The sequence below is a fragment of the Protopterus annectens genome, chromosome 6.part0 (assembly GCF_019279795.1).
Source record: "Protopterus annectens isolate FY-2018-M chromosome 6.part0, PAN1.0, whole genome shotgun sequence".
Taxonomy (NCBI): Eukaryota; Metazoa; Chordata; order Ceratodontiformes; family Protopteridae; genus Protopterus; species Protopterus annectens.
The window spans coordinates 1319460893-1319471812 of NC_056737.1; the positions used below are offsets into that span (position 1 = coordinate 1319460893).

A 10920-nucleotide genomic window follows, 5' to 3' on the forward strand; every position below is an offset into this window, starting at 1 on the left:
GTTGGGACACACCTCCCTCCCTGATGTCTGTCTGTCATCTCTTACCTTACATTGCCCTCCAATGTGGTACATTTATTACTATCCTCCCCCCCCCATGATGTCACCAACCTCTTACTCTGTTCCTCCCCCTTCTCTAACTCTTACACTACTCAGACAGTGCTCATTACCTATGTGACAGTGTGATTCAGTATGGTAACCCTCATTTACATAGGATTGCCTAGTAATGACTAGTTACATGTCTTACACGGAGCTTCCCCTCCTTGACAACCACTAAACGGAGGCCATATTGTTTTTGGTCTGCAAGTCCCTCCATTGACATTCAATGTAATACATAAATTCCACAATTGTGGGCTTATAAGCTTCGGTTTTCAGTTTTAGGTAGCGCACCCTGTTTGCGCGGGTGTGCGCTGCAGTTAAACCCAAAAATCCCGTGAAAAAAAAAAAAGTTATATAACTTATTTTTGCAACAGTTTTTCATGCCAATGGCCACATATTTGGCCATTGGCATGCTTAATGCAACATATGCACCCTTTATTTGGAGCTGACATAGCTCCGTTTTAATTTTGCAGAAATGTACTCAGTTGTCAGCTGAGTACATTTCTGCTAACACATCCGTTACACGGACTGGTTTCTGTTGGATCGCTCAGATACCTCATTTGCATATCTTTGAGCTGCAAATGAGGTATTGAGCATTTCCACGCCCAGTCCGTGTAAGAGACGTGTTAGCTGTCTCTTACACGGAGATTTGGGCTGTTCCTGAATCAGGAGGCTTACACGGAGGCTTACACAACTCTTGAACTCCGTGTAAGCCTTCCTGAATCTGGCCCGTTGTCTTTTTAAGGTATTCTTTAACCTTCTTTTGTGTTTGGGTTTCATCCCGTTCTAATGGGTATTTGTGGTATCAGAGTAGTCTTTATCTTGAGACTGAATTTCAGATGTTCATAAATTTTCTGATCTTTTTCTGTTTAGAAAATTCTGCCTCAGCTTCAAGTTGAGTGAGATGTGGCTGCCTGTAAAGGTACTACAGGGACAGATAATTTGAGAAGGCACTTCAAATTCAACAGTTTCCAGCACCACATCTTGTAACAGTAGAGAATTTTTCACAATGTTCAAGCTATGTTATTACCTTGGAAGCCTGCTTGGCAATGTTAAGAACTACCACACATTTTAGTGTTTTAGACCATTAACATTGCTGCTTACCCCTCCCCCAATTCCAAACAAAAACAAACCCCCACTAAGTGGGTGGATAAAGTTTTAGCTAATGCTCAGAAACCTAGAGACAGGTGCAGACCATCCTTTGCAAAGCAAAGTGGTTTAACTATATCCTCCCATCCTAACAGGTTTTGAATCCCACTGGAAGGACACCAGAAACAAAGCCAATTACTGATAACTGCTATGGCGTCATCCTTTGTGAACGTAGAATACTGTTCCATGTGAGGCACTTACATGTCTGAGACACACATTCAGAGAGAGATCAATAAGGTATTTTTTCCATATAGTCTTGGGGGGATATGTCTCCAATCATTAGCACCCACATAAAGTGCAATAGAATAATACTAGTACTTGTGGTGTAGTGACTTGAGTGCATGTGCAAATGGCTCCACATGAGCAACTAACTTCATAGGTAGGTACTAGGCTATCTGCCCAAATGCATTTATAAGCCTAGTCAGAATGTGTTGGCTTTCACAGCCCCCTTAGATTAGTTCCTTGTGCCTCTGTCCAGCAGAGCCATTGAAGTGATCCCTGGGGTACTGTTTCCCATCCACTCGTCCAGGTTTCTCTTGAAGAGGGTTAGTGAGGAGCTCTGCCTAATATAGATTGGAATCTTCTTCCAGAGCATGGGAAGTCTCTGGGACAGGAATCTCTCCCTCCAGTACGTCCTATTTATTGTGGTGAGGTTTAGATCCCTGGAGCGTGTGGCTCGGGGGGGTATAGCTTTCTTTAGATAGAGCATGTCCATCAATTCTGGTTTGGACATGGCCTTGTATGTCAGGCAATCACCTCTGAGTAGGCGGTATATAGAGTACAGCTGGAGTTTCTTCAGTCGAGCTGCATAGGGCATCTGCTTGAGTCCAGTGATCCTCTTGGTGAGGTACTTCTGTGGTCTTTCCAGTTGTTGCCCAAATGGGGCATTGTACTCTGATGGGTCTGATGAGTGATGCGTCGAGGGGCCCAATGACCTCTTTTGATCTGGATGCAAACCCTTTTGTGATTAGGTGGGCCACGTAGAAGGATTTTCTAACCACTTTGGCAATGTGATTATCAAAGGAGAGGTTACTATCTACTTGGGTCCCCAGATCCCTTATTGCATCTTCCATATTTAGGGGGCTACCACCTATGTGGTAATTTGTGGGTACTTTGTTTTTTTCCAAAGGGGATGACTATGCACTTTTTGGCATTTAGCTTGAGGCCATGGTTTTGACACCAGGTATCTGTCTCCATGAGACCCTTTTAGAGGATGTGTGTGTCAGCCGGAGAATCCATTATAGCCCCTAGTTTGCAGTCGTCTGTGACCTTGGTCAGCCATAGTACTCCTGTGCTTGCCTGTACCTCTGAGAAGTTTATGCTGAACAGGAGGGGTCCTTGAACTGAGCCCTGGGGAACGCCACTTGTAACCGGTTTAGAGTCTGACCTAGCTCCCGCAACTCTTACCATGTGGGTTCTGTCCATGAGCTAGTTGGCAACCCATCTCATGATGTAGGGGTTTATGTTCAAGCTGGTGAGCTTGTCTATAATACTTGAGTGGGGAATGGTGTCAAAGGCCTGTGCAAGAGTAGGCTGTGTGGACCACCTTTCCCTCATCTATAGCCTTGGTAACTGTCTCAAAGAAGTCCACCAGGTTTAGGGGGCATGATCTGCCCTTAACAAAGCCAAACTGGGTAGGGTCCAGTGTTTGGAGGTTCCCAATGTCTCTGTTAATGAGATCCATGATGATGTGCTCCATAGCTTTGCCGACCAAGCTAGTCAGGCTTATAGGGTGATGGTTCTTAGGGTCCATTGTGGCTCCACCTTTGTGGAGCGGAATAACTGTTGCTGTGCACCACTCTGTGGGCACATAGCCTGTGGAGAGGCTGAGTTTAAACGGTGTGTTTAGGTGAGGGGTTGGTTCATCTTTGAGCTTGTGTAGCACGCAGCTGGGGACACCGTCCAGTCCCATTGATGCTGTGTTTTCAGCTTTAGAGAGGGCTGTTTTAACCTGAGTGTCTGTGATTTCAGGGGCACTACATTCTTCTGTTATAGTTATGGGCCCTTTTGGGGGTGAGGGGGGTGAAGTTTGCACTGAACCTCTCTGCCAGGATGTTGGCGATATCGGTCGGCTCAGTGTATTTTGTGCCATTCTGCACTAACTCTGAGCACATCTGAGAATTGCCACTTAGATTCTTGACATAGCTAAATAATGCCTTGTGTGGAGTCCATGGCAATTATTCTTTCGAAGCTAGCCTTGGATGATTTTACGAGGGAACGTAGTTTCTTGCTGATACTGATCAGGGATGTCTTCCCTTGGGATTTTACTCCTTTCTGTACTAGTTTCCTCCTTCTGTTGTATAGCTTGTTTATGGCAGGGGTCCACCAGACTGGTTTCCTTTTCTTGGAGGAGTGAGTCTTGGTTTTGTTTGGGATAGCACGATCCATGCATTCTTGTAGGTGCCCATAGAATGCATTAGTAAAGGATTTTGCAGCTTGGACAGCATTATCCTTTAGCATGGGGGATTTGAAACTTCCCACCTTGGTCTTGAGTAACGTGAAGATTGCTTTTGAAAAGTGTTTTAATGGTGGTTTCTTTGACTGGGGGTGGTGGCAGAATGTGGATATCCAGAGTTATTAGTTTATGGTCAGATCTAACCAGCAAGGGGTTGACATCCAGTGTGGAACACCGGTCACCCATATTAGTGATGACCAGGTCCAATATGTTATCTCTGGTGGGAGTGTTGACCAGTTGATCCAGGGCATTTGTGTTTATAAATTCTAAGAAATGTTGGGCAAGAGAGTTTGTACTTGAGTAGTTCTCCCAGTTAATGTTTGGGTAATTGAAATCACCCAATATCAGGGTGTTTGGTAGGACCTTTGTTTCCCAGTGTTTCCAGGAATGTGGAGTGGGGGTCCTGGGACATGGTGGGTGATCTGTTGCAAGCCAGAATTTGAATAACAGTTTTGCCCGTTGTTAATTGCACGTGGATGATCTCTGTAGCATCGTGTTGTGCCACTAAGTGTGGGAATCCTTGATGAATATGGATACTCCCCCGCCTTTTGTATTTTGGTCCGGGTTTTGTGGCCGAAATGTATTGGTAGGAGTTGTAGCCTGGTAGTGCTGAGGTACTCTCTGGAGCCTTAAACCAGGTTTCTGTTACTGCACATATATCGATTTTTTTTCTCCATACTGAGGAGTGCCTCGAGTGCGTGCATTTTGAGGTTTAGACTTCTGACATTGAGTAGTATTACCCTCAGTTTTTTGTTACTTGTGCTATTTACGGCAGTGGGTTTGTCTCTTGAGCCTTGCCTAAAAAAGGCACTATGGGGGTGGCAAGAGACTTGGCCAGTATTCAAAAGCCTAAGGATGACAGGTGCAAGCAGTCTCTAGCGAAACAGCGTGGCTTGTTGAGCATGTCATCCCAGGCTGACAGACAGTGGATCCCCTTTGAATGACACCAGAAGCTTAGCCATTTGTTGAAATTGATATTTTTTTCTCTATACCATGGTATAATTCTTGGTGAGGGCAGGATGCTACTCAGGGTCAGGGTCATTCCGGCCTGGGCTACATTATCAGAGAGCTCCTCCATGTCTCTTTTCATGTAGTCCAGGGAGGTACAGCTCAGGTCATTCACACCAACATTGACAATGACAGAGTCATATTTGTACTTGTTCTGGAGTGACCTGAATGCTTTTATGTGACTGATCCTGGCACCTGACAGCTAACAGTAACCTTCTTGTTCAGCCTAGTGAGTGGGATGTCAGTGTGCCTGACAATAGAGCCACTTATTAGTAGCGTGTTGGGTATGTTATTTTGCCTTAAGGGCTGTGATTGTGTGGCACACTGGTTTTGTGAAGTATGTGTTTCATGGTTTGTGTTGGGGGGGGGGGGGTGGATGTTGCTTGGATGTCTTGTTTGGAGGTCTCTGTTGCTTTTGAAGATTTTTATTTAGAGCCTCCAAGTATGTTTTTGTGTGTTTTTTGCTGGTGCTGGTTTCATAGTTCTATGTGAGACTGGTGGTGTGATGCAAGTAATTCCCTTATCCTCTTGACTGCCTGGTCCAGTCTTGGGTTGAGAGAGCTTAGCCTCCAGTTTTGCTGTAATAATTGCATCTCTCGCATGTATTAGTGTTTGGTGGAAGGAGTACATGAGGTAATTGTAACATTGCCTCAAAATGCCCAGATTCACCAGTTGGACTGGAGAGTACACCTGAAACCGCCCTTTGGACATGCCTGGATAGGTACAGTGAACTGTTTTACTGATTGGCTGGTAAGGTCGAATAGAGAGCCTTGTACTTCTCTACAGTATAGGGGGGGTCTAGTGCTAAGATTTATTAGTGCTTGCTATGAGTTTTGCGCAAGTGCCGGGATAAGAAGTGAATGGTTTGAGTGCTTAAGTTGAAAGTTTGTCTAATTCCAAAGGAAAAATTGGAGAGTAGACTTTCTGGAGCTGGGAATAGTTATACCCTAGCTAACTGGTGCTGCCCGGCATGCAAAACCACACAAATGTGAGTTTTATAGCAGGGAAATGAAAGAGTTAGAAATTAACCCAAAATGGCCAATAAAGTACTAATTTCTGGGCTGAAACCACTCCTCCAGGGACAGACAGACTACTCAAAGCTCCCTCTCTCACAGTGAACAGAGAAACTTCCTTCTATCTTCTCCTTGTTCAGTCTGGTGAGTGGGATGTGTTTTGTACTATGGGGTCTCCTATAACAAGGGTCCTGGGTAATGCCTGCTTGGTTTGTCCTTGGGGTTCCACTGGGTGTAGGCGTATGTGTGGAGTTGCTTTTGATGAGTGATTTAGAGATTGCTAAGCATAAGCATTGACATTTACAGGCTTAGGATGTCTTTGAGGTTTGGGAAGATTGCTTTTTAGTGCCTCAGCATAAGTTGATCTGTGTGTGGTGGACACTGGTGGATGTAATGTGTGTTCTTGTCAACCTTGTTTATATGCAAGATGTTTGCCTCCAGTGAAATTGTGTGCATCTGTGATGGTGAACCTTTTGTGCCAGGAGCTTTTGACATGCCAAACCCAAAATAATTCACTGCACTTCACGTGAGCAATGAATACAAAAGCAGCGTCTTTGGTAACTTGGGTGTTTTTGATCACTGATGTGTCACCCAAAACGTCGTGGCATGCGTCATCTTTGACAAGTGTGTCCTAGGTTTGCCATCAGTGGTGCATGTACATCTCTTGCATATTGTTTGTTTAAGGAATAAACGGTTGACTGTGAGCATGTTATAATTGCTACTTTGCCTCAGGATGCCCATATCTACCACGCTGGCTGTGAGGACACTTGGATATTACGTATCTATGTTGCCCAGACCTGTATTTCAGTGGGAGGGTGGCCTAATGGTTAAGGTGTTTGCCTAACCAACACAAGGTCCATGGTTTGAGTCTCACAAGGGATAATTGACTAGGCTTAAATGGCTTGCAAGGGCAGTTAACCTAGTACTAATCTATGAACCTATGGATACTGTAGGTTGTGGGCTGTGTTATACATATATCTTGTTGGATGGTTTCTGGGGTTTGGCAGTAGACTATGTTAGATTGTGCTAAGATTTGATAGTAGTGCTGTTTAATGCACAGAACAGCTGATCTAAGCTTGTTTGTGCAGTGTGTTTTTTTTTTTTTTTTTTTTTTGTAGCCACATTGCATTTGTACAGGAGAATTAGAAGGGAAGGAAGGACTTTGGTAGTCAGATTACCCTAAGGGGCAGAAGCCAGAGATACAGACTTTTAAAACCATAACAGGAAGAGGAAGAGAGGTTGGTGAGAAATTAAAACTGCAAGATGCAGACTTCCTGCAGAGGGATCCATTACTGCAGCTCTGTTTCTATGGTTAGAATGTCAAAACTTTAGCTTAATGTCTCAGTGGGAGCTGGGACAGATGTGCAACAGGGAAAAAAACAGTTGTAAAGTAAACGGGCATTGAATTGCAACTTTAACCATGTAAATAAGCTGAATATTATAGCAGCAAAAGTATAATATAAACAGCTATAAAAAGTACTGAAGCACAAATCCAGAAGCAGAATTCATAATACTGTCACTACTGCAACACTACCACAGACTAATGTGCAAGACTATGTAGAAATTTACCAGTAAAGCTGTTTATGGAAAAATGCTGTAATTAATGACTAAACGAGCCTCAGTTTTGGCATTAGTTCACAGTTCTGCTACAACTGTGAAGGAAGCTACAAGATTAAGCCCCCAGACAAATGTTTAAATACAAACCGCTAGCTTTTACAAATCTACTTCTGGAGACAGAAGTGCAGCTTAATGTATAACCAGTACTAAAATCTTGCAATAATACACATTCTTCCCATAACTGCAAACAAAGCTACAAGACTAAGGTCCCAGAGCAGACTAAAAAAATGCAAACAGATGACTGTTTATGGAAGAAAAGCAGAAAAGTACAAAAATGCATCACCACACAGGTATAAAATATTTAAGTAGGATTTAAATAAAAGCTCCCCCCTCCCCATTGTGATTTTTTTCTCATACTTGGAGGGTGGGGTTCCACGACTTGTCTTGGTTAAAAGAATTACTATATATAATTGAGTGTTTGAGGGGAACTCCTTTTTTGACCTTTTTTGTGAATTTATTTGCATGCTGCAAGGGTATTGGTGCATATATAATGGCTTGTTGATGTTTACAGTGTCAACCTTTTGTTGTCAACATTAGCAACATTTGTCTGGTTTTGCTGAACAGAGTCTGAGAAGGAACAAGCTAATTTCTTAAAAAATCAAATATTCCTGAATTTTTAGTTGTATTCCAATTTTCATACTCATTTTGTCTAGAGGTTCCGACAATGTTTTAATGCAACAAAAATGATGGATTATTTTCATGTATAAAAAAGCTTAGTTTAATTGCATGAAGGTAACACTGACAGTTACTGCTTTTAGGCATTAGGTTACTATCTATCAGCAGATGGCTTGTTTGCATTTTATATAGTTTCTGCTTATAATGTAAGTAATAATGCAAGCAAGAAATTAAACAAACAAATTTCATTTTTTGTAGCCCCACAGTTCAAGGCCAGCACATGACGAAGAACCTGACTCAGAAAGTAAGAGACTCTGCATCTCTGATATTACTGCATATGCATTTTTTTATAATAAAAGATGAGGAAATACATGACTGGGGGACAAAAACAAAGGCTAATTGTATAGCATGATGTAACAAAGGTACCTATATCTGACTTTGTTGCTGTTCTGAGTGTACATCAGGGTGCTCTGCCATTGGTCAGTGATTCATGTCTTTTGCAGAACAACTCCTGCCACAGGCCCCATACTTTAATCTAAGGTGAGTGCTGTAGTCTTCATGGGTCATAAAATGAGCTATGTCCTCAAAGGAGCTTTCAGATTTCCTCTGTGCGACAGGAACACAACCAATTTTCAGTGGTATGCTATGACATTTAGTAGCATAAATTTGTAATGTCTGCTGCTGTTTAATCTGCAAACATTACTACACTTCAATTCAGTGTGTTTTGTAATTCTGCTTTCACATTTAATCAGGTAGCATGCATTTTCCCTACTTGCCCCTCTGTATCACACATTTTGGTGAAAAATACGGAGGTAGGATATATGTTCTGCCTCAACAAACCCAGTTTGGTATGTACTGTACTCCACATGTTAACCAGGTCATTAGATAATGGCACATATTCCCTCATGAAGGGTTGGGAGGGTAGCCTAATGGTTAAGGTGTTTGCCTTACAAACACAAGTTGCAGGGTTTGAGTCTCACAAGGGATAATTGGCTAGGCTTAAAATGGCTCGCAAGGGCAGTTAGCCTAGTACTAATCTATGAATCTATCTATAAACCTATGGATGATTCTAAGTAGCCCATTTACATGTACTATTTTGTGAAACATATATTAGTATGTGTCTTGCCCTGTCCCTGAAAACTCTGCCATGTGAGCATGGAACAACCTATACAAGTGTTCCCCTAAAAAAGTCAAGCTGTGTGTATTGAATAGAAATGTCCCTGATGGTTTAGTGCCTTTCCTTCAAAATATTGTAGCACTTCATATAGTAAACATATTTAGTCTGTTGTGCTTCCTGATGCCTGCGTCACTTAGGAGGTATCTTGGTGTTTTCAGCCTGTTGGCAGAGATGAGGATGTTTGCCTGTCTGCGATGCAAGTGACCTGAATTTGAGACTGGACTAGGACTGCTGGTGAGGATCCCCCCAGAAGACATGTCAATCCCCTCCCATATCTGTGTAACAAAATCTACTGTCCATAGGGTTACCTTGACTCTGTCATGATTCAACTTCAGTACATTTGCACAAATCTTGGTGTTTCAGTACCAATTAACACCTCAAGTAATAAAGATACACCCACAAACATCCTATAATCTAGGAGCTGCCTGTTAACAGTGCTCACCTCATCAGTGAACTGCTTGATACAGTCCTTAAAACCAAGGATACAATCGCAGATGAAGATGCAATTCCACACAACTTTAAGAACAGATATAACCGCTTTTGTCCCAATATTTTACTAACAGGAACTACATCAGATACAAATACCATCTTAGACAACCTATTTAAATGTTTTAAAAACATGACATAATTTCCCATTCATTATAAATTCTCCTAACATTTAAAAAGACAGTCTTAAAATTGTATGTATATAAAACCATCAGACCATAACACCCTACAAAATCATATTCATGAAACATTATATATATATATATATATATATATATATATATATATATAGATATATTATATATATATATATATATATATATATATATATATATATAGATTTAGATATATATATATATATATATATATATATATATATATATATATATATATATATATATCTATATAATGTGTGTGTGTGTATGTATATATGTATGTATGTATATATACATACATACATATATATATATATATATATATATATATATATATATATATATATATATATATATAATATATGTATATATATATATATATATATATATATATATGTAATATATCTATATGGATCTACCTGACTTGTCCATTTCATATAATCAACATTTTATTTGGTCGACAGTTCATTTCATCGGCATTTTTAGTGGGTCACCCCACACCTCTAATGGGGGCTGTGCCCCCACACCCCTAACTATATATATCGACTCCAGGGTCACACAACATTGGGGAAGGGGGCAACTGCTTGTCGATCAAATGAACTGTCGACCAAATAACATGTCTATTTATATGAAATGTCGACCAAGTCAGGTAGACCCATATATATATATATATATATATATATATATATATATATCTATATATATATATATATATATATATATATATATATATATATATATATATATATATATATATATATATATATATATATATTTATAATACACACATATACACACACACACACAAGTATATATTTTTATGTAAAAGTAATAAAATGCGTGTGCAACTCATAAGACCACATATAAAAACCATCATCTCTAACGCCTTCAGTTTTAACAAACTGCTGATGACAAGCTATCCTTTAAGCCTGGCTAGTATAAAGAATTTAGGTACAATTGCCAAATTAATTCTGCTTTCTCTAATAAGTATGGCCAGGCTCCACCCGTCAGATAACTATAATGTCTTTAAAATAATAAACTTAAAGCAATGTCCAGGGTACACTGAAGCATGTTTTGCTAACACATTGAACTCTCAACCATCCCTTTTTCTAAGATGTTCACTGATTCTACTCTTGTCTGTTTTTTGTT

General features: G+C 40.6%; 1 protein-coding gene across 1 annotated transcript in view; it reads left to right on the forward strand.

The window, feature by feature from the left end:
• LOC122804788 (protein mono-ADP-ribosyltransferase PARP14-like) overlaps positions 1-10920 on the forward strand; it is a gene marked incomplete in the record, with an annotated part of 1493437 nt that overhangs the window by 220306 nt on the left and 1262211 nt on the right. Inside the window, 1 exon segment of the mRNA XM_044074882.1 lies at positions 8212-8257. Coding sequence (XP_043930817.1) covers positions 8212-8257 — 46 coding nt within the window.